At 43.0% G+C, this 24450-nt stretch overlaps 1 protein-coding gene across 1 annotated transcript; it reads left to right on the forward strand.

Annotated features, from left to right (window-relative positions):
• Positions 1 to 805: 805 nt before the first annotated feature.
• On the forward strand, positions 806 to 19969 carry LOC109920366. The gene is made up of 2 exons (XM_020520405.2): positions 806 to 942; positions 18601 to 19969. The coding sequence occupies exon 2, from the start codon at positions 18606 to 18608 to the stop codon at positions 19143 to 19145; it is 540 nt and encodes a 179-aa protein (XP_020375994.1). The 5' UTR covers positions 806 to 942; positions 18601 to 18605; the 3' UTR covers positions 19146 to 19969.
• The last annotated feature ends 4481 nt before the right edge of the window (positions 19970 to 24450 follow it).

The following is a 24450-nucleotide window of genomic DNA, read 5'->3' on the forward strand; positions in this document are numbered from 1 at the left end:
AGCTTGGGTTGTTTTCTTTGGAGCAGAGATGGCTGAGGGGGGTGGAATCTGTTCGAGATTATGAGGGTTACAGACAAGGTGAATAGAAAGCAGCTGTTCCCCTTAGTTGAAGGGTCAAGAACAAGGGTAGACACCTTTAAAGAGAAAGGCAGGAGGTTTAGAGAAGGTCTGAGGAAACCAGAGGGTGGTGGGGATCTGGAATGGGCAGCCTGAGAGGTGGGAAACGTCACAACATTTAAAAAATACTTGGTGTCGTAACATTCAAGGCCATGGGCCTAGTGTGGGAAAGTGGGACTGGTGTAAGAAGTAGTGCATTTTTGATGGTACAGACTCTACGGCCAAAGGGTGTTTTCTGTACTGTATGATTCTAGGGATGACTAATATTTTTTTATCATCAGTGCCCATGAAGTTTGAGTGGGGTGGGGGGGAGTGGAATAAAGATCCGTGACTTCAAAAGGACATTGGATGGGGTGCCAGCATGGAATGGACTTCCAGGAGTATAGGATAAAATGGGATAACAGGAGTGACTGCACTGTTTTACGAATGGTTAGCATAGGCCTGACAGGCTCAACAACATCCTTCAGTGCAGTAAGGAATGATGATCAGATAAAGATGTACAAACTTTTCAAAAGACAAATGCCCTTATGATTTCCCTCCAGGTTGCTGCAGGCACCAGTGCCTTGGAGATTAATCTCCAATTCTGGAATGTTCCGTGGCAGCCCCGGAGCCTTCGTGACCCCAACGCCCAGCTGACCACCAACAGCAGCATCAGCTACAGGCACCCAGTCAGTGGCTGCACAGCCGAGCAGCTCTGGAACATTCCATTCCACAAGGCACCGGGGAGGGAAATCGACTCATAACGCTGGCACTGAGATTGAGAAAACTCGTCTCGCCGGCCAAAGTGAAGAATATAAAGACAATCGTGAAAGAGGTCACAAGAGGGTGAGTAGTTTTCACCGCAGCTGTGCGGATGGGGCAGCAAGTTACAAAGGCGCTGGTGCAACTTTTATTCCAACTCCTCCCCACAATCTCCTGAGCTACAAAGTGCATTCAAACAGAAGCTGCAGAACTCTGTTTGCTGCTGAGAGAAGTGTTGACAAGTGAGACCGAGAGGGAGAGAGAGGAAAGTTTCCAGCAACCCAAATGCAATTCAGGTAAAAGCTACTATTCTGATCTTTTTCTCCTTAGCTTTTCCAGCCTGCATGGAACCTCACTGTCTGTGTGTGCAGGAGAAAGGGATCTCTTTATTATATTACTTCCTTTTCATTACTGGCAGTATTGCAAGTGATTGACTTAGTAAGAGCTGTGCTGCCAATTTGTTACTCTGGCAAACTACTTCTTCGATAACTTTCGTTCTGATGCATTTCGCATGTAGCAGAAAGTTGCACAGAGTTCCTCAGCAGCCCCAGGAAAGGGACTGGTTTAGCCACAGTGGCAAACTGCAGGTGAAGCTTTAAAGATGGGAGGGAAACAATGTAAAAAGAAGGGAGTGTATTTATATAGTGGCTTTGACAACCTCATTCTGTCTCCACGGTACTTTGACAGCTGACAAAGTACATCTGAAGTGCAGCCACTATTGTGACGAGTGAAAGTAGGTCGCCAATTTACACACCGCAAACGTCCAACAAACAGAATCACAGAAGCATTATGGTGCAGCGGTAGGCAATTTGGTCCATTGTGTCTGAACCAGCTCTCCAAATGAGCAATATGACTTAGTGCCATTCTCCTGCCTGTTCCCTGTAGTCCTTGCACATTATTTAAAGAGGAACAGTCATCCAGTGTCCAATAATGAGAATGACTGACCATGTGTTTTAGTAGCACTCTCAGAGATCATTATTCCAGAATTATTACAGAGTAGCAAGAAGCCACTTGGCCCATCATGCACCAGTTCTATTATCTCGTGCCAATCTCCTGCCTTTTCCCCATGTCCTTGTACATCATTATTATTCAGAAAAAAAAAAAAATCCCATGTTATTTGGAGTTATTAGTCAGAGGACCAGGGAAAAATCACCCCCTTTTACTTCCGCCTGAGAGAGCTGACACGGCCTCTGTTTGACATCGATCCATAGAATCCCTACAGTCCATTGAGTGCAACACTCTGAAGTGCATCCCACCCAGACCCATCCTTTACCCTATCCCTGTAACCCTGCATTTCCCATGGCCAAAACACCTAACCTGTACATCTTTGGACTATGCCAGAAAACCAGAGCACCCAGAGGAAACCCACGCAGACACAGGGAGAATGTGCAAACTCCACACAGACAGCCACCTGAGGTTGGAATTGAACCCATGTCCCTGGAGCTGAGAGGCAGCAGTGATAACCACTGAGCCACTGTGCCAATCCAGACAAGTGCCTCAATACTACATGCGCCTAGCAGCAGCCTGGTTTTGTGCCCAGGCCTCCCTGGTGGACCTTGAAACCATAAGTATCTGACCCAGGATGCTAACCGAGTCACAGCTGACACCTTATGTAATAAGACAAGCAGACTCGGATGGAGACTTCCCAATGGTCAAAGCTGGGAGGGTCTTCCAAATCTCCTGTGGGGCTTATCATGGGAAGCTGAGTAAACTTCTGCAGCATTTCCGCCTCACTGCCTGTGAGATCTTTAGGATAACAGTGTGATGAGGCCAAAGACTGTAGTTGAGCTAAGGTGGGAATCCAGAATAACACAAGCAGTTAAAAGATTCAAACTTGGATCATTTTGGATATGAAGGTGTGTGCTATCATTTCAGATCAATGAATGGTGACACACACCAGAGCCGAATAAAACTGCTCGATGGATATGGACAACTGCCGATGTCTTTATCCAGCAATTCCTATCTGACAGCCGTGAAAGTTTCTTACCTAACAATTTCTGTGAGGTTCTGGGGAACACTCTCAGCCACTGACAGTGTATCAGTGTCAGCAAATGGTGAATGTGGACTTTCATGAATTTACTCTCAGCTGAGGGAGATTTTAAAAACTGTTGGAGGGTTTTGTGTAAATTCCTCTCAAACCTGATGTGACTGTTTGTTCTGAAGTCATCCCAGACTTGAAACGTTAACTCTGTTTCTCTCGTCATGGATGCTGCCAGACCTGCTGAGTTTCTCCAGCGTTCTCTGCGTTTGTTTCAGATTTCCAGCATCTGCATTATTTTGCTTATAATTGATCCCTGTGGCTGTGGAATGGCAAATGGATACACGACAGAAGTTGTAGCACAGTTTACAAGAGTGTTCCCATTGGGACAAACAGTGCAAGCTCTTAAGCAGCAGTTAACCATCTTGTATTCAGTAATTACATACCAGGATTTTGACATTAAACACCCTCAATTGAATAGCACATTGAAGCGCTATTCTTTTGGCTGTTAATTCCTTCAATGTTCTCTTGCAGTTCAGGGATGTAGGGCTTGAAACCATCCTATGGGATTACATCTAATGAATAGTTGAATGCATTTGTCTGAAGTTACTTTGACAGATGCGTTGATCTCTTTTAGAATAAACCAACTCTTCAGGCTCCTGGTGAGGAGCCATTCTTGTGGTCCCTCATAACCTAAACCAGGAAGGGAGGGGGAAACTGGGAGGAGGATCTGGGCAAACTGGGAGGTGGGGGAACAGGTGATGGAGGAGGGACGGTGTTGTGGTTGGTAGAAAACTTCCCCAGAGTAAAAAACACACGAAGAATTGTCAAAACCGTCGATAATCACACCAGGATACAAGTACCATACGAGAGCAAAACCTCAAACATTTCCTAAACATGTGCGTATTCTGTCCCACTATTTTGCTACCACATCCATTGTCCTTTCAAACAATATTCTGCCACCTCTGTCTTGCATGCACCCACTATCCATTGTTATCCCTTTCTTCCTGTCCGTCATGTATTTCACCTTCTGGTGCTTTATCTCATTGTGTTATTTATTTCCAGCTCTAATCCTTCACCGCACATATCATGGGATCATTTCTGTTTTGCCTGGACACACACATTCTTTATTTTCTTCTGATGTTTCATCAGACTCAGGTGTGTTTCCTTTTATAGAAAATAAGGGCAGGAGTAGGCCAACCAGCTCTTCAAACCTGCTCTCCCATTCATTATGATTATGGCTGATCCTCCAACTCAATAGCCTGTTCCCTTTTTGCCCCATATATCTTTTAATCACTTTAGCTCCAAGTGCTAAATCCAATTCCTTGAAATCATTTTTGGGTTTGAGTTTTGGCCTCAACTGCTTTCTATGGCAGACAATTCCACAGGCTCACCACTCTCTGGATGAAGAGATTTATCCTCATCTCAGTCCTACATGGTCTATTCCATATTATCCTTAGACTTGTGACCTCTTTCCCCTATCATCATTGTGTGTCTCTCATCTGTCACTGACTCCTCACCTCATGTTCTTTTCTATTTTGATAACATTGCCTTTGCAGCATGTTTTGTGCTTTCTTTCATACTCTTCCATTTGCTTCCTTCTCCTTATTTTGAGACCGTGGTCTGCTCTGATCACTGATATAGTCACATGTGTTCCTGACTTTAAGATTGAATACCTCTCTGATGTTCTCGTACTTCAGTCTAAATGGACGCATTTCTCTTATTTTCCTTTTGGTATTTTCAGTTTTGTTTTAATTTTTTGCCAGAAGGAGCCAACAATCAGAAATTATTCCCGCAGTGGGATGCGTACTGTGTTCCTGTTTCTAAAACATTGTTCCGCTATCATACAATCTGTTTGATTTCTATAAACATTTCACCAATAAGATGTTTCCTGCTGTAATGACAACCAGCCAAGGGCGAACCTCTCTTGTCAGAGCCCAGTCAGCTGTAGAATTTCACCCGTAGCTGATCCACAGAGAACACAACAACAAAAAAAAGGTCAGGAAAATTTCTAATGCTCTCCATCTACAAGTGGAAGTTAACTAGACCTTAGCTTGATTAAGGTTAACTCCCACTCAGGGAGCACAAGCCTAAATGGAGCCTTTCATAGCAATCAGGTCAGGAATAAAGAGGCTGCAGAAAAAAGCTTTCAATGTTGCATCATTTTGGGGGCGATCCCAACTGGACAGTGGAAAAACTCTCCGACTGGAAAAGGCAACATTCCACGTGCAACAGGAAAGCCAGTGTGTGGTAATAAAGCGCCTTTGTCAACCAGAAAGGTTGACACATACACCCCAGGCTGTAAACACTCATCTCCTGATCTTTGTTTTCATGGAATCCAAACTTACCCGTCTCACACACACACACACACAGGCAACGTCACACGCTGCTTCAATGCGAATTACTCCAGCTCAGCGTATGCTGCAGCATAAAAGCCGCACGACATCCTGCATTGTGCCGTTAATGTGGTTGCAAAACATTCCAGGGCTGTTCGCAACGGGTTTGACCAGGCAAACGTTCAACACTGAGCCACGTCGATAAAGCTTAGGCTGGTGTCCAAAGGGCTAGGTCAAAGGGGTTGACTTAAAGGGGAGGTAGTGTGGAGGAAATGTTTAGGGAGGGAATTCCAGAGCTTAGAGCTCAGGCAGCTGAAGCTGTGGTTAAGATTTTGACAAAGACCAGCAGTATTCCTCCAGCACAACAATATTATGACTTCCTGTGCCTCTCATGTTTAACTTCTCCTCTTGGCTGAGCAACCTCTTATTTCCAAAGTCGGTTGATCACTGGGTTCAGGCTTCACTTACAATGCTTGCTGCATTAGATAAGAGCCCTCAAGAGAAACGCTTAAAACTCCACAAGCTGCAAATCTCCCCTTTCCCTGGCATTGGAAAGAACGTGCTTTAGTGAAACAGAGAGAGATAGAGAAAGTAAGAGAAAGACAGAATGTGAAGGAGGTGAGTGAAAAAGCGAGAAACAAGGTATAGATACAGAAGGCAAACAAGCCAAAGCAAATAGACAGGTCGACAAAGGAACACTGTAAGAGATAGAAAAAGAACAGAATAAGATAAATTGGAAAAAATATCATGACCAGATCCAGAGTGAAGAAGAGTCCTATTGGACTTGAAACATTAACTCTCTGCTACTCTCTCCGCAAATGCTGCTAGACATAGTGAGTTTTTCCAGCACTTTCTGCATTTTTTTGCTTCAAGAAGATGTTGATGAGTTGGATTGAGTGGTTAGTTGGCAAACAAAGCTCAATACAGAGGTGAGGTGACGCACTTTGGTACAGAGAACATGGACAGACAATACAAAATGAAGGCTGCTACTCTGTAGGAACAGGAGCAGAGAGGGTAAATCTGTGCTCAAGTCATTCTGGGTTGCAAGACAGGTAGAGTGTGTTAATAAGGCATACAGTATTCTAGGCTTAATTAATAGGGAGAGTACAAAAGCAAGGAGGTTACACAAAATCCAAATGGAACTATATCTATAATATCTGTAATATTCCACCTGGAGTAGTGTGGTCAGTTTTGGGTGCCACATTTCAGGAAGGATTTAAATTAATTGAAGAGATTGTAAAACATAATAGTGCCAGAGGTGAGCCACTTCAGTTATAAGGAACTATTGGAGAAATTGGGCTGTTTTCCTTGGAGAGGAGAAAGCTGAGGGAAGATTTGATGGAGGTGAGTTGCCTCATATCCTTTAGAAAGTACTTAGATGAGTACTTTGCACATCATAACATTCAAGGCTATGGCCAAGTGCTAGTAAATGGGATTAGATTGAAGGTCAGGTGTTTCTCTTGTGTCTAAACAGAGCTGATGGGCCAAAGGGCATTTTCTGCACTGTATGATTCCACCATCTAATAGATGATTTCAAAATTATGAGTGATCTGGGCAGGATACATCTTCCCCACTGTATTCAGACTTTTGAATGGACCTCTTTAATGTTAATGTTGATCTCTCTCTGCACCTCCTCAGCAGCTGTAACGCCCGTGTCCTGCACTCTGTTCTGTTACCCTGATACACTTGGATAGCACAGTCTACCGATAAAATATGGAAGACAGCACTTTTCACTGTACTTCAGTATGCGTAACAGTAATAAATCAAATCAAATCAGATACACTGGGAGAAACTGTTCCCAGTTGTAGAACGATCGAGAACCAGACAGCACTATTTTAAAGTGTTTTCCAAAAGAAGCAAATGCGAGGTGAGATAAAACTTTTTCCAGCAATGTACGGTCAGGCTCTGAAATGCAGTGCCTGCAAATGTAGGGGAGGCAGCTTCAATCGAGGCGCTGAAGAGGGGCATTGGATGGCTATTTGAATCGAAACAACATGTGGGGCTGTGGGGAAAAAGGCAGGAGATTGGCGCAAAGCCAACCAGCTCAGAGAGCCAGTATGAGCACAATGGGCTGAATGGCCTCCGCCCAGACCATAATAATTCTGTTATTTTGTGTCTTTCTTCAAAAATATTGTCATGAAAAGAAAAGATTAGACTTTTTTTAAGGCTACAATATAGGGCCCTCGATCTGTGTGAGGTGAGCACAAATTAGGGGTCTCCACAAAGTCTGCTGTGAAAGGGGGAGGTTTCAAATGCTCCATTGGTGTATAGACTGGGGGGGTTACAGTGCACAACCAGAATTAGAAGCAGCTGTTTATATAAATGACATTAATTGAAGTTCTAACCAATGAATGAATGAGTCTCTGTGTGACATGTTGAAGTTCTTCATTAATTAGAGAGGTTGAGATTCTGTCCCATAAAGCAATGAACCATCAGTTTAGGACAAACGAAAGAACTGCACTGGGATCTAGTCCCACTCCACGTTCTCAGGAAAGTGAAGTTGAGACTGCAACGGGTTCAATCTCTTGATGATGGAACAGGCTCTAAGGGTCACACAGAGATACTCCTGTGCTGATGCTCTGCTCTCACAACCAGAATAGATCAGCTTTGCATCCAATGTCCTGTGAGGCTCAGTTCCCTGTAGGTTTATGGATTCCAGCCTTACTCCGGGGACCTCAGCATAAAATCAAGGTGGACACTTCAGTGCAGAACTGAGCGGGTGCTACACTGTCAGAGGTGCCACTTTCCAGGTGGGACACTGGAGCAAGGTCTTATGTGCTGTCCAATCTGGGTGTAAACAATCACATGGCACTCAACTGTAGTAGTGTTCTGGCCAATATTTATACCTCAACAAACTACCTGGTTGTTACCCCATTGCTGTTTGTGGGGTCTTGCAACACACACATTCCTGCATTACAACACTGACTACACTTCATAGAGTCACTGCAGTGTGGAAACAGGCCATTAAGCCCAACAAGTCCACACCAACCCTCCAAAGCACATCCCACCCAGACTCATTCCCCTGCCCTGTAATTCCTATGGCTAATCCACACATCCCTGGGCACTATGGGCAATTTAGCTTGGCCAATCCACCCTAACCAGCACACCTTTGGACTGTGGGAGGAAACCCGCACAGACACCGGGAAAATATGCATACGCCACACAGACAGTCATTCAAGGCTAGAATTGAACCCAGGTCCCTGGTGCTGTGAGGCAGCAGTGCTAACCACTGAGCCATCATGCCACTCTCCACTTGATCCCAGCTTCATCAGTTTTGAAGTACTCTGGGACCTTCTGAGGTCATGAAAGGGGAACTACATAAATGCAAGTCTTTCTTTTATTACTTTAGTGTCTATTTTAAGCACTCCTCCAGCCTACACTGCCTCAGGTTTATTTTCAAGTCACCCTTGTCAACTATCTGTCATGTCCAGTACACAGCACCAACTCTGTTCCAAGCATAGAGAGAGGTTCCTGAGATTAAACTTAATCTCCTATTACTGCCACACTTGAACTGAAAATGAGAGTCAGGGTTTTCGTTACTTTGATTAATTCCCTGAACACTGTGATGAATGGAAATTGATGTCAAGTGGAGCTGCACATCTCTGTAATCATCTTAATCTTTATTAACTGTGCTGAGCTCCTTCAACAATATGGATCTGCAGAAATGACTCCTTAGGAGAAGGTACTGCAGCCTTTCTTTTTGGAAAACCACACAAACCATCACCGTACAGATTGTTGTTGAGAGTCCAAGGGGGAAAATGTACATCCCAAAATACCTTTCGGGAATATTCCTTTTTCAATGAAGAAGATCATTTTTCTGAAGAAGGGTCTAGGCCCGAAACGTCAGCCTTCCTGCTCCTCTGACGCTGCTTGGCCTGCTGTGTTCATCCAGCTCTACACCTTAGCTAGACACAGAAGTCACATAATGCCAAATTATAGTCCAATAGGTTTATTTGCAATCACAAGGTTCACCTGATGAAGGGGCTGCGCTCCTAAAGGTTGTGATTGCAAATAAACCTGTCGGAGTATAACCCGGTGCTGTGTGATTTCTGACCTTGTCCACCCCAGTCCAAGATTGGCACCTCCACATCACAAAACAAGAACAGAAATTGCCAGCGAAACTCAGCAGGTCTGGCAGCGTCTGTGTGGAGAAAGCAGAGTTAACATGTGATGGAATGATAATTGGAGCCTCGACCATCCCTGTCCAGAGCCCCAGGCTACAACATGTATGTAACCATGAATGTTACCACGGCAACTTGGACTCTCTGGCAACGGCGTTGTCATAAAATGAACTAAAGACCTACAGGTGCTGGAGGTCTGAAATAAACAAGAACATAAAGTGCTGGAAAAACTCAAGAGGTCTTGGCATCATGTGCGGAGAGAGGACAATCACCCAAGGCTGGAATCAAACCTGGATCCCCAGCACTGTGAGGCAGCGGTGATAACCACTAAGCCACGATGCCACCCAATAAATGCAATCCACTAAATGAAATCAACCATTCCTGAAACCATTCTAGCAACTCTCCTTTGCACGCTGTCCAGGGCTTTAACATCCTTCCTTAAATAAGGTGCTCAGACCTGAACACAATATTCCTTCCTTGCTTTTATACTCTATGCTTCTATTTATAAACGCAACAATCCTATAAGGCGTCTTAACCACTATTACAACTTGTCTGGCCGCCTTCAGAGAATTATGTACCGAACCCCAAGGGCCCTCTGTCCCTGTTCTTGCTTCAAAGTTGTACCATAGAGCCTGTATATTGTCTCTCTGTGTTTCTTCTACTGAAATGCATTACCTCACATTTCTCTGCATTGAAACTCGTCTGCCAGGTGTCTACCTGTTTGGCCAACTTGTCAATGTCCCTCTGAAATCATTCAGCATCATCCTCACAATTCCCTATTCTCCCGAACTGTCATCTGCAAATTCAAAGATTTTGCCCCTAATGCCAATCTCCAAACTGTTGATATAAATCAGAAAAAGCAAGGGTCCCAAAACTGATCCCTGAGGGACACCACTTTCAACTCGTCTTCTATCTGAGAAACGCCCATCTATGCCTATCCTCTGTTTCCTATCTTTTAGCCAAATTCTAATCCATGCTGCCAAGGGGCTATTAATCTCAAACATTTTTCATTTGTTAATAACCTGCCATGTGGCATTGTATCAAACGCTTTCAGGTTGCCCTATCCTAAATGTTAATGGTTTCTTTAAAAACTTCAAGGCTCCAAGTTGGCATCTTTGCCAAAAGCTGATTAGTTCTCAGACACACATCTTTGTGCACTAAGTTTTATTGGAATCCCAGACATTAGGTTTTGAAATAAATTACGCACAGCCTAACTGAGTAATAGATTACCCAACACCAATGAAAGAATTACCTTCCACAACTTTCAGTGGCAGAGATAGTTAACAGAAGACTCTACATAAGTATGAAAAATTTGTCTGCAGGGTTTTGTTAGACATCCCAGTACTGAAAACACACAACTCTTTCTGTTAAATTTGACATTTTCTTTGAAGGAGGAAAGCATTTGACCTGATATTCCAATATTTAGTCACCGTGATAAAAAGACAGTGAAAGACCTAGCACTAAAGATAAAAGACTGACAGTGAGGTGGGCTCATCCTGACCTTGAGACTTGAGTCTACACTTCATCACACTTAACTAGTGGGAAGATCCGAAGGATCTGCCCATTAATAGCTGATTGACTGACTTCACAAAATGGTGGCATTGGTTAAGTGAATGAAAATATATGATGAAAAGCTATGGGATTTGATTAACATTGTACTGGGAAACTGAACTGATCGTTCACGCGAGTTCTGATCAATTCCAGGGGAGTGGTTATAAATCACCTCCCATTTATTCTGTGTACATTGCACATAAGTAACTCTTTCTTGAGCTTATTCAACTTCTATATTAACTCCCCAGTGCCCATAATCTCAGAATGACTGGTGTTTAAAGGGTGGAGAGTAGGTCTGCTCCCTGTCTTGTGTCAATGATATTTTGAACTGCCTTTGGTAACTGTAGGCAATCACTCAGAGGCTGATCCACTCTGATTTTCTGTTGAGATTCGTTGAGCAGCCTATCATTCAAAAGCAGTGATTTATATTCCTTCAGACTCCTGGCTTTTTCATTCACAGTTCACTGTGTAAAAACCTGCAAAGTTACTGATCATGGAACTTGATGAATAAATATTGGCTAGAATGTTTCACAGACAGATATCCATATGTCGAATTAGCAGCAAAAGATTTTCAGAGATTTACAAAGGTTTTACTGTGAACCTATAATTTAGTACAAACACCAATTTCCACTTTTCCCAGAGGTCACCTTCCCATTGGAACAGAACTCAGCTTTCTTTCATACTTTCCAATCTATCCTAATTTTTACACACTTTTATATGTTCAGAGATACTTTTAAGCATCACTGAATGTTTGTTCCAACACCAAATTACTTGTGTTACTTTCTTCCTTGAAGAACTCAGCTCCTTTTGAAATTAGCATTTTTCATTTTTGCTAATTTACAAATGTCTACATGTTCTTTCCTTTTTCCTCATTTCTCAGCATGCTCCATAGCTGTTTTACGATAAGGGGAAAGCCACCATAGTCCTACTGGACGACTGGGCTGCTTTCTCAATAGATTGAGGTGACTACTAGTGGTTTAACCAGAGGGTGACCACGGCTCAGATGAAGGAAGAGGAAAGTCCTTCATGGTAACCTCAGCCAGTGTGGGAATTGAACCCATGCTGTTGGCACGGCAAAACCAACCAACTGAACTAACTGACTCCCTATGTTTTACCACACTCCACCCTCGAAATGTCCTTCCTCCTTCTTTTGCTTCTTCCGCAGTGTAGTGTATGACATCGTGGAGGTTGTTACCGGGGAGGCAATGGCCTGGTGGTATTATCACTGGAATGTTAATCCAGAGACCCCAGATAACATCCCGGGAACCTGGGTTCGAATCCCGCCATGGCAGATGGTGGATTTGAATTCAATAAAGTATTTGGAATTAAGAATCTAATGATGACTGTGAATCAATTGCTGATTGTCAGGAAACACCCATCTGGTTCACTAATGTCCTTTAGGGAAGGAAACTGCCATCCTTACCTGGTCTGGCCTACACATGACTCTGGACCCACAGCAATGTGCTTGACTCTCAACTGCCCTCTGGGCAATTAGGGATGGACAATAAATGCTGCCTAGCCAGCAACGCCCTCATCCCATTAATGAATTAAAAAAAAGGTTATGTTGATCCAATGAGACATGAAAGCCAGAAACCGTCAAAGCAGATTTCATGCAAGCCTAAGTAACATAGAAGCAGGAGGAGGCCATTTGGCCCTTCAAACCTGCTCTGCCATTCTTCACGATCATGGCTGATCGGCCAACTCAACAGCCTAATCCTGCTTTCTCCCCATGACCTTTGATTCCATTCGCCCCAAGTGCTGTATCTAGTCACCTCTTGAATATGTTCAATGTTTTGGCATCAACTACTTCCTGTGGCAATGAATTCCACAGGCTCACCACTCTTTGGGTGAGGAAATGTCTCCTCATCTCTGTCCTAAATCGTCTACCCCGAATCCTCATACTGTGACCCCTGGTTCTTGACACACCCACCACTGGGAACACCCTCCCTGCATCTACCCCATCCAGCCCTGTTAGAATTTTATAAGTCTCTATGAGATCCTCCCTCGTTCATAGATCATAGAATTCATAGAATCCTTACAGTGTGGAAACAGAGCCTTCGGCCCAACAAGTCCACACCGACCCTCAGAGCATCCCACCTGACCCATCCCCCTATAACCCACCTAACCTACATATCCCTGAACACTACGAACAATTTAGCATGGCCAATTCACCTAGCCTGCACATCTTTGGGTTGAACTCTAGCAAAAGTAATCTAGTCAATCTCTCCTCATACGTCAGTCCCACCATCCCCGGAATCAGCATTCTATTAAACGTTCAATGAAATGATGCTAACACTGAGCCACAACTGGCATTGAGACAAGTTGACATGTTGAGGAGGAGAGATGAGAACGGATCGTGCCTATTAAAAGCACAGGACTGTATCAATAACTGCCGAACAGCCCCACTCGCTCTAAACTCATCTGCTGGTCTCAAGCAACCACAGGGCAGGACAACAGCTCTCCAGTATAACTTCAGAGACAATCTCTCTCATTAGAGGAGCTCAGCTGAGCGAATTCTGGAGGTGAATCATGCTGAACTTCAAGTACAATGCACACGTTGAGCTACATATTAATGCGCCATTACATCCACAGTTGAGGCATTGACAACTGCACTGTCAGAAACAAAAACCTTATCTGGCCTAAAAACAAATCCTTTGACTTTTCATGACGACAATTTCGCATCGACTCTGCTCTGAAAGTGCGGTTTTAGCTTCATGTAGCTGTTTGCTTTCTGAGTTGTTCATAGACAACATCAAGATTGACATTCAAAAACCTGATGCCAATCTAAATTCATAGCCTGGGTATTATGCAATGGAATACGAGTAACAAATGTTGAAAATCAGAAATATTGAAACACTCCTACAGAGTACGTAAGCAAAACCTCAACTTAAGTGAAAAGCTGGAATACTGAAAGAGCTGGCTCCTCCTTGAAGCACAGCCAGTTAAGTAAAATTGTCATATAAAAATTGAAATTATTAAGAACAAATGAAAAGGCACTGTCCCAATGGCAGCAGAGTCAGTAACCAGAGGATTGTTTAAGATAATTGGTAAAAAAAAATCTCGAATGTACTGCCTCAGAGGGGCGTTAAGACAGGAAACCTCCCAACCTTTAAACAGTATTTGGATGAGCAATTGAAATTTCTTAACGTTCGAGGCTATAGGCCCAGTGCTGGAAAGTGGGATTCATGTAGATTTAGAATCCTTCTGTTGGTAGGCACTCGATGGGCCAAATGGCCTCTCCTGCACTATGTGATGCTATGAGAAGGACCAGAGGTGCGTTTAGGAGAGGTTTTGCACACACAGTGACTTGCTGTGATCTGGAATGCACTGTTGGGGAGGCGGAGTGGGAGAAGGTCAAGGTAAAGTTGCTGTAGCCCCAGAGGACCCACAAGGCTGCTCCCTCATTTGAGAGAGATGGCTGGTGGAGGTTCAACCTGAGGGTCACCACGCTTCAGGCAAGGAGGGCAGTTGAGAAAGAAAATCCTTCATGGTAATCCTCACGGACAGCAAGTGGTTGAAGCAGGTTCGATATTAACTTTCAAAAAGGAACTTGATATATAAAAGGAAAGAGTTTCAGGGTATGGGAAGAAGGTAGGGGCGTGTGACTAACTGGACAACTCTTCCAAACATGATCGCCAGTACGACCTCCCTCTGTGTTCTACCAAACCTCTGGCTTAATAGGCAAGATGCTGCCAGCTGCTTTCAAGGAGTTACTGTGCAAACACAAGGAAAACTTGACTATTTCTCAAAGTATCATGTTCCGCAAAGTTTTATAATACTAAAGTTGTCTGCACTAAGCTGGAATAATGTTGTATTTTATGAACAGAATGATCAACAACATCTCTGACTTAACCATAAATTAGTGTTTTCACAACATTTAATGACAATCCTACAATTTCAAATGGTTACAGGTTGAATCTAATCATGTGGATTCAAAATAGTTTGACTGACATGTTATTTATCAAAATAAAAGTCCAACTTGATTTTAAACTTATTTCAATGTAATGTTTTCTGTAGTGAAATGAATAAATTGATGTTCATCTCAGCCAACTGTGTGAACGATGATAGGCAACTGCTAATAAGGAAGGGAATTGTGGGCTAGAGTCAGAGACTCATACAGCACAGAAATAGACCCTTCGGTCCAACTCGTCCATGCTGACCAGGTATCCTAAACTGAACTAGTCCCATTTGCCTGCTTTTGGCCCATATCCCTCTAAATCATTCCTATCCATATACCTGTCCAAATATCTTTTAAACGTTGTAATTGCACCCGCCTCTACCACTTCATCTGGCAGCTCATTCTGTACACGCACCATCGTCTGTGTGAAAAAGTTGCCCCATCAGGTCCCTTTTAAATCTTTCCCCTCTCACCTTAAACCTATGTCCTCTAGTTTAGGACTCCCTTATCGTTTGGCCCCTGTAGCCTACTCTGCCACTCAATAGGATCATGGCTAATCTGACACACCTCATGTCCAATTTCCTGCCCGTTCCCCATAACCCTTGAGCCACGTGTGTGTAATCTACACTACTCCCACTGCCCCACCAGCTGCTCTACTTTGCCTCTCCTCCAGTTCAGATGGACTCAGTTTGGAAATCTTACTCTCCTGCTTGTGGCTCCGATGCTTCCAACCATTTCTGAGCCCTGTTCAAAAAAGGTCAATTCCATCAGGAAGACATTAAGCTCAGCAGGTCTGGCAGCACCTGTGAAGAAGAAAAAATTCACCGGACCCGAAACGTTAACTCTGATTTTTCTTCACAGATGCTGCCAGACCTGCTGAGCTTTTCCAGCAACTTCTGTTTTTGTTCCCGATTTACTGCATCCACAGTTCTTCAGGTTTTTTTTAAGGAAGGCATTAAACATGGCTTGTATGGTAATTATTGATGACGTCCTGGTCTGGCCATGTATGATATTTGGAGATGAGAAGCTCAGGTACACCATGTAGCTGCTTATTCCACAGATGACCTGAGACCCATCTGGTTCATTCATGTCCATCACAGAGGGAATTCTGCCATCCTTACCTGGTCTGGCCTACATGTGACTCCAGATCCACAGCAAGGTGGTGACTCTTAACTGAACTGTAAACTGGAGTTGAATCAGTTCAAGAGCAACAAGAAATGGCTGACAAACTGCAGCCTTGCTAGCCATCCACATCCCATGCAGAAACAAAAAGACACTACCAACAGATGCTAGGTTGAGGGACAAATATGCTCAATTTTTCAATCTAAAGTAAACTCAACTATTTGCTCAAGATGGAGGTTGCAAAGAATTATTTAGATGAATAAATACAAGTGATTTGTTTTTTTTTCCCTTTCGTTACTTGAGCAAAAGGTTCCAAATGAGTCTGAAGCAATTTACCTTTGGGAAGATCTAAAATGACCATGCTTTGTAATTGTAAAACGTGGCTCAGTATTAGGTGGTTTTCAATGTAATAGTCTTCATGTTTTATCATTCCAAAAGAGTGTGTGATTTCAGATAATAGGGATTCCTTCAGTTCCACAATTCCTTTGCTTTTAACTCAAGCACAAGGTATTAGCTGAGCAGTGTAAAGGAGCCAACACAATACATTATGGTAGGGTGAAAATAATCATATTTTCTCTTCCTACTTCGAGCTATTTTGTTCAATCTGGAACACACGGTATAAATGCCTTTTGCAACAAAGCAATATTAGGAATAAGTCCAACACAAATTCAATGGGGGGAGATGATGGCAGAGTGGTAATGGCACCAGTTCTCTTAACCTAGAAGCCCAGCTTTGGGATGTAAGTTCAAATCCTGCCATTGCAGCTGGTGGAATTTAATTTCAATAAATTACCAAAAAAAAAATTGTAATATAAGGCTAGGCATGCATCAGCAAACTGACCAACAGTTCTAAGTGTCATCTAAAAGACAAATACCATCCTCAGTGATTTGAAACCCAATATCTTATGCAATCAGTTTTCTAACATGAGGCACTGATTGAAACAGTTCTCACAGTATACATGCCAACCGTGTCATCCTGGCTCAGCTATTCACAGATTTGAACCTCGCCCCCACATTCAAGGGACAGGTCAGTACTGGTAAGTACCAATGGCAGCCAGCGAGAAGTCCTAAAGAGGAGACGTTAAACTGAGATCTTGTCCAGTGAATAATTTAAAATGTTTTTGTTTGAATCCCTACAGTGTGGAAACAGGCCCTTCGACCCAACAAGTCCACACCGATCCATTCCCCTATAACCCACCTAATCTCCACATCCCTGGACACTACGGGCAATTTAGCATGGCCAATCCACCCTAACCTGCACGTCTTTGGACTGTGGGAGAAAACTGGAGAACCCGGAGGAAACCCACGCAGACACGGGGAGAATGTGCAAACTCCACACAGACAGTGGCCTGAGGCTGGAATCGAACCTGGGTCTGCAAAGGGAATTCAGCAGGGTTGAGATCACGTGGGCTAAACATTCTTTCTCATCTCATCCAATTTTGTAGTATCATGTCTGTACAGGAAGTCCCTCCTTTGAGTCTCCAAGCTAAACCTCAATTTGTTTTAACACTAATTATGATTAAGATCTGTTTCCTTGTATTTTTTTGGCATTTTCAGTTTAATGCTGTTGTTCTTTTCTCATGCTCTCCTAGCATTATTGCCTGGAACACCACCCCCCTTCCCATCCCTCTCCCTCTCGTATTGCCCCACTCCTTTTTTGCCCTGGTCTTGGACTCCCCCTCCTCCCACCCACCTTGCCTCCTCCCACCTCAACTTTGCCCAGGTTTGAATCCCACAGCAACAGATGGGGAATTTAAATTCAGTAACAAGCCAGCCAAATGGAGACCATGTAACTACTGTCATTACAACCCTACCTGCTTTACCAATTCCCTTTAGAGAAGGAAATCTACTGCATTCACCTGGCCTGGCCTGCAAGTGACTCCAGACCCACAGCAAAAGTTATGGCCATACATAAATCTACAGCTCAGTACCAGTCAAAACAAACCCACCTAACTATTCTAATAATATTTTCCAGTCTCTTAGATGCCCTCTGCAATGGGCACTAACTACTGGCCAGGGGTTGGGAGACACAAGCAACAATGTCCACATCTCATTAATGCAGTTGTAAAAAGTTATTCTTGCCAGGAATGCACAAGTACAATATTATGTTTCAACTTGTACAATGTTTTCTCCATGTGAGAAATCTCCAAAGGAACCTAACTCTGACTGTAACATTGATTCCTATGGGAACCTATGATTCACTTAAAGTCAGTTTTCAGGAATGCAAATTACAACTTTAAGTGAGGACCTACTGTATGATCATCCCACATTGATAGGCAGGAATGAACAAGCTGATCCATTAGTTGTCCCACACTCATCATGACTGAAACATCATGGGATGCCTCATCAGTGCAGATGAGTTGGATCAAAGGGCCCGTTTCTGTGCCGGTTGTCTCTATGGCCCCATGCCATTTAGTTAGGCAATGTGAAACAAAGACAGAAATTGCTGGAGAAACTCAGCAGGTCTGGCATCTTCTGTGGAGAATGAAATAGAGTTAACGCTCTTCATCAGAATCACATTGGAGACATTAACTTTGCTTTCTTGTCACAGATGCTGCCGGACCTACTGAGTTTCTCCAGCAATCTCCAACATCTGCCGTTCTTTGTTTTTATTTTAGTTGGATGACGTGCTCTGCTTGGCAAAAAATCAAATTTGATCTTACTGTTGAATTTCAATGAACGAGACAAAAAAAAAGTAAAGTTAATATGTTCTTCCTTAAACTCAAAAACAACACAGGAACAATGAATTCAGAAACGGAGAATGGGACAACGGCAACTCCGAGCTTTCTTGAGCTTCTGCTGACAACCACAGAGACATTCCAGAGGACTGATCTCTCATTTGAAAAGGCAGACCCTTTGCCAATCATCATCGCCTTGATATGCATATTCCTTCTCTTGGCAACATGTGTGAGTTTTGTCGCCTTGTGCAACCCCGCGGGTCTGGATGCTTCCCGCTACGGCCCCTACGAGTGTATGCCGTATCACGTTGAGGACTCCAGTGAGCCCCGATTGAAACTATGGAAGCGTCTGGGTTCCCTGAGGTGCTCCATAAACAGCCTCCCGGTGGAATCGATCCTTCCCTCAACCTCCACAAACTTTCGCAAGTCGTTGCCAGACGGACCAAAACGATTCGGACCTCACAGAGTCAACAAAAATGTAAAGATTCAGCGAGTGTCAAATTTGCAAATAGACACATCGAAGCCAGAGAGTGGAAGTAATGAAAGATTAACTACTGCTGCAATCAATGCTTCAAGACCAGCAAAGGCAAGATCCCAGTTGTAATGAGGATTCAAGAAACGTCCTTCATAATACTGAATGGATTGTAATTTATATAGTGCCCAGCATCCATGGGGAAAACACATTGTGCTGCATGGTTAATCCATGGTTAACCTTCAGACTGGAAGATAACTACGAGCTAAAGGACACAACAACGCTGTTTGGAAGTTTTCAGCTCAAAAAAAGTTGTTCGCTGTTCTACTGTAACATTTAACTATTATACATTATAGAACTACAAACTCTTTACAGTTTTATCATCAGTCTGCAAGGTCCCCATTCCCCATCATCCTTCATCAGACATTCAAACTGACAGCACTTCCTGTCATCCTCAGCATCAGGTTCATATTTAATCCTGAGCAGTTAGATTTGGGATTGCATAAACGCAACTGCTTTCGAGGGCAAGTGGATGGTACACTAGCGATACAGGTTGCAATGATGCCCTGGTCGATGCAATCTGAAATTCTCACTTCAATTTAATAACATTTCCCAGAGGAAAGATTATAAATTATTTCAAAGGCTCATTAGAAATTTCAAATCTCATGCATCCAACAGGAAGTACAGCAGGGTTCCTGAAGGTATGAAGGCAAAATACTGTGGAAGCTAGAAATCTGAAAAAAAAAGAGAAAATGCTGGAGAAACTCAGCAGGTCTGGCAACACTGGTGGAGAAACAGTTAATGTTTCGAGTTTGGTATAACTCGTCTTCAGAACTGATCAAAATGGACCTAAAGTAAATGACCTGCCATATGACTAGTGCAATTAAATTCTGTTGAAATTTATAACATATGAATGATAGGTATTTCTGGTATAATGCGTGTTTTGTTAACACGAATTGGCTGTAACGCGACTGATGAATAGTGGATGCTGTTTGGATAACGCAAACTTTCTACTGTACAGTATAGCGATTTTCTATAGCAATTTCCCTATAACGTGATTTTCTATAGTGCAAGGTTGCACAAGAACACAACTATCGTGTAATAGGTGAAATACCTGTACGTAAATAGAGACATCGATGATTGTCTCATTTGTCGCACTGCATGTGGCAGTGATAACGAGTGTCAAGGATTGTCTGAGTGCTGGTAAAAAAAATAGATTTGATGGACATTTGAAGGCATATGTTAATTACAGAAGGCAGTTCTTGTCAGTGAATACATGGGGGAGGGTATGGAATATGATAATGTCACAGGATTAGAAATCCAGAGTCCCAGGTGAATGTTATAATGGGATATAACTTCAAATTCCACTATAGCAGATGGTGAAAACTCTGGATTCAATTAATTAAAAACTAGAAATATAAAGCTAGACTAATGGTAACCAATGGATATAAAAACCAACCTGGTTTACTTATGCCTTTTAGGGAAGGAAATCTGTCAGCCTACTTGGTGTGCCCTACACTTGACTCCAGACCCACTGCAAAGTGATTAATTCTTTTTTTCTAGTCAATTTCTTTCATCAAAATGGAAACTGACTTTGCTACGATAGAGTTAACACATTAAAAGAATAACAAAAGAATCGCAGAGTTTAACCATTCTGCGGAGTGGATAAGCAGCCAAGCTCAGTCTGAAACTGGTAAAAGAGAATCAACCTCAAGTCCTGCCCTCCTAGGCCTCAACAGCAACAGAAACGGCCTGAGATAGCCACTTGGCTCAACGAGTATTAGGGATGGTCAATAAATTCTGGCCCAGTCCATCACATGAGTGGATTTTGTTAAAAAAAGTGTTATGACCATTAATTTTTTTCTCCTGTGCTGTAATTTCCAAGTTTGTATGTCTCTGCATCATCAGTCTTGATTGGCTCTTGCTTCATCATGTTTTTGAGATTGTTTGGTCTTTTCTCTCCCAGTTCAGAGAAGGTCTATGAAACTAACACCTGGAATGAGTGGATTACCTTCTGATGAAAGGCTACATAGGCTAGGCCTGTATCCTCTGGAGTTTAGAAGAGTCAGAGGTAACTTAGCTGAAACACATGAGATCCTGAGGGGTCTTGATTGGGTGCATATTGAAAAGATGTATCCTCTAGCGGGAGAAACTAGAATTAGGAGTCAGAGTTTAAATACAAGGGGCTGCCCATTTAAAACAGAGATGATGAATTTTTTTTTCTCTCTCGGAGGGCTGGAAGTCACGGTGGGAAAGAGTATAGAAAGCGCTGATTTACTCTATCCAAACCACTTAACCCTCTGAGCACAGAACGGATCAAAATGAAAACTCAGAAGATCATTAAACCATCAATCAGCTATGGAAGGTAGTCAGAGAAAGTTCCTGGACGTTATTCCATGGCTCACACTTCCACACAGCACAAATCACTCAATTATCATCCCGAAGTAGAGAGATCAGCGTGCCAAACAGATCACCAAGTTAATCCATGGGATGCCCAAACCTGGTTGGTCCATCACTAAAACCAAACTGGGCTTTTCTCACAACAAAACTGAATCCTTAGTGGTGAAAGGAGGGCAAACCGTCCAGTTAGTCCTTTGAGATGCACAAGATGGAGTACAGTCATATTACAATTGTACAAATTGGCGGCACAGTGGTTATCACTGCTGCCTCACAGCACCCGGGACCTGGGTTCGATTCTACCCTCAGGTGACTGTGTGGAGTTTGCACATTCTCCCCGTGTCTGCGTGGGTTTCTTCTAGGTGCTCTGGTTTCCTCCCACAGTCCAAAGGTATGCAGGCTAGGTGGATTGGCCATGGTAAAATTGCCCCATAGTGTTCAGGGATGTGTAGATTAGGTTGGGTTTTAGGGGGATGGGTCTGGGTGGGATGCTCTGAAGTTCGGTGTGGACTAGGTTGGGCCGAAGGGCCTGTTTCCACACTGTAGGGATTCTATGATTCAAAATCCAGCAACAACCATTCAACAACAGTGTGCAAGCCTCCAACACCTTTAAGGTGTGTCAAGACACTCCTTAAGCACAGAACTGAGCATGGAGGTGTACAGACTTGAGGATGTACCTGCACCAAATGGGCTGCAGAGATTGAAGAAGGCAGCTCACCACCACCTTCCAGTGAAGACCATCCCCCATGACTGAATGAATAACAAGGAGGTGGCTGACAGCATAGCCAAGAGGTAGGCTCTGCAGAAGGTTTTGAAGCTGCCGATATACGAATAGGGGAGTGCATTAGTGAGAGAGCTTCAGTGTGCCAGGATGGATGTCTGGGATGATAGCTGAAAGGTAAGATTTCCGAGATGATTGACAATGGGGAAAAGTATTTAGTGGCTATCTTTCAGGTACGTTCTGCCTTGCAGCTTGAATGGAAATAATTCAGCATCCTGAAAGTCGAACTTGCGGAAGAAATAAAAATGAAAACGTATAATCTCAGCCGACAAGACTACAAAAGGCACCTTGAGCAATTTTAAATAACAGTGCAAATTGTTTTCTCACAAAGTTGAAGCAGCAAAGTGAATGTGATCATTGATAAGAGTTATGTGAAACGCAGTCGTTAATTCTGTGACCTTCCAAGAGAAGCTGAGTATCAAGAGAATAACAGGGCAGAAGATTCTAATCATCGACATTTGGAAATGTTACTGATGCTTTTAAGCAAATTCTCAGAACTGACAGACTGGGATCATCGGACAGTTTATATGCTTGAGGACGGAAAATCTGGGGGACACTGATGTCACCGTCATGTTGCTTTGAGTCAGAGGTCCATAAATCCCATAAAGTACAGTGCTCTTTCTCAACTCTTTGGTGTTAAATCTGTATTTCTCCCTCAAAAATCAGCACAGAAATCCCAAATTTTAGTGCACGGGTGAGGGGGAGTCAATGTGAATGTACTCTCTCTCCCAGTGAGGAGCTAAAGGCCTAGGGAATGAAGTCTGCAGGATAGACATAACTCTGAATCCCAGTTTGAGACTCTCAGCCAGGAATGAGAGATTCCTGAATTTGTCCTTTGGTTTACACCTTTGAGACAGTCTGCTGCATTTTTTTTTCCCAATTGTATTTCAATGGGAGCCAATGAGAAGAAATGTACAATAAACTGTTTTGCTATCACCCATTATGTAATCATACAGGGTCAAGATCTATGTTTCTACATTAATATACCACTGAACAATAATGCCATATGCTGGATATTTGCCATTGTTGTTATATTTTCCACCATTTGATATACATAGAGACCAACATCATCTGTGTCATATTTTATGAAATAGTTAAAAAGGGCACAACTGAAACACAGCTGATTTTACTCAGGCCAAAATAACTCAATTCCCGTCCAGGGGTAAGCCTACGCTATGGATATGGTAGACTGGAACGTGCTGCTTTATGGTCATTCCCCAGACATCCAAATGGCACCCGTCCCTGACACCTAATGTTTGCTTGTTGTTGGACAAACATTTTCCAGGTGAAAGTCTGCAGGGGAGCAGTCATCTCTCTGTTCCATAAACTCTCAGCTTCCTCCCTCGAGAACCACTAAATGAAGCTGTGCTTTGTGCTGGAACATTAGGAGGCATGAATGCAACATTTGGATTAATTACAGAAACACTTTCCAATTCACTGAGCAATGTTAAGGTTATGGTACTTGTGAAAAGAGAAAATCCCAATGAAGCTTGGGAGCATTTTGGGTTCATGTAGCTTCTTAGAAGAAAAATATTGCTATTTATATGTTAAATGAATGGAATAATGTTTTAATGCTAACTGTTTTGTTTCATGATCATTTTGTTTGTCTCTATTTCAAGTCCCATTTCTCAGTGTTTGACAAAAGAACAGAACATTACTTACTCAAATATACTCATTTCTGAGTTTAAGTTACGAAGACTTTGAGATGTTTACAGCATAGAAACAGGCCATTCAGCCCGTCTGCTTTATGCCTGAGTTCAGGCTGGTCCCGTAAGGCTCCTCCCAACCTTCTCACCTTATCAGCATATCCCTCTATTGCCTTCTCCCTCATCTGTTTATCCAGTTCCCTCACAAATACACCTCTCCAGTTCACCTCAGTTACTTCCCATTGCAGTGAAATTCATATGCTCACCACTCTATGGTTGAGGAACTTGCCCCTGAATTCCCTATTGGATTTAGCAATCACTTTGTATAGGCACAGTCATTGTAGTTTTGTTCTCCTGCACAATCTGAAACACATTCCCAACATCCCCCGATCAAACCCCTTCATAAAGTTAAAGTCCTCTATATTTATCATTCCACAACATTCTCTGCTCTGGAGAGAAGAGTTGCAGTCAGTCCAACAGAGTCGAGTTGCAGCCTTAAATGAAATTAGTCACGAAACACAGTATGCACAGCAGGTCCAACAGCATTTGACAGGTCAGGTTCATTTCAGGTTTGTGATGGTTGAAGGGCTATCCCCATCTTCTGTCTTTTGCG

The sequence above is a fragment of the Rhincodon typus genome, chromosome 34 (assembly GCF_021869965.1).
Source record: "Rhincodon typus isolate 14 chromosome 34, sRhiTyp1.1, whole genome shotgun sequence".
NCBI lineage: Eukaryota > Metazoa > Chordata > Chondrichthyes > Orectolobiformes > Rhincodontidae > Rhincodon > Rhincodon typus.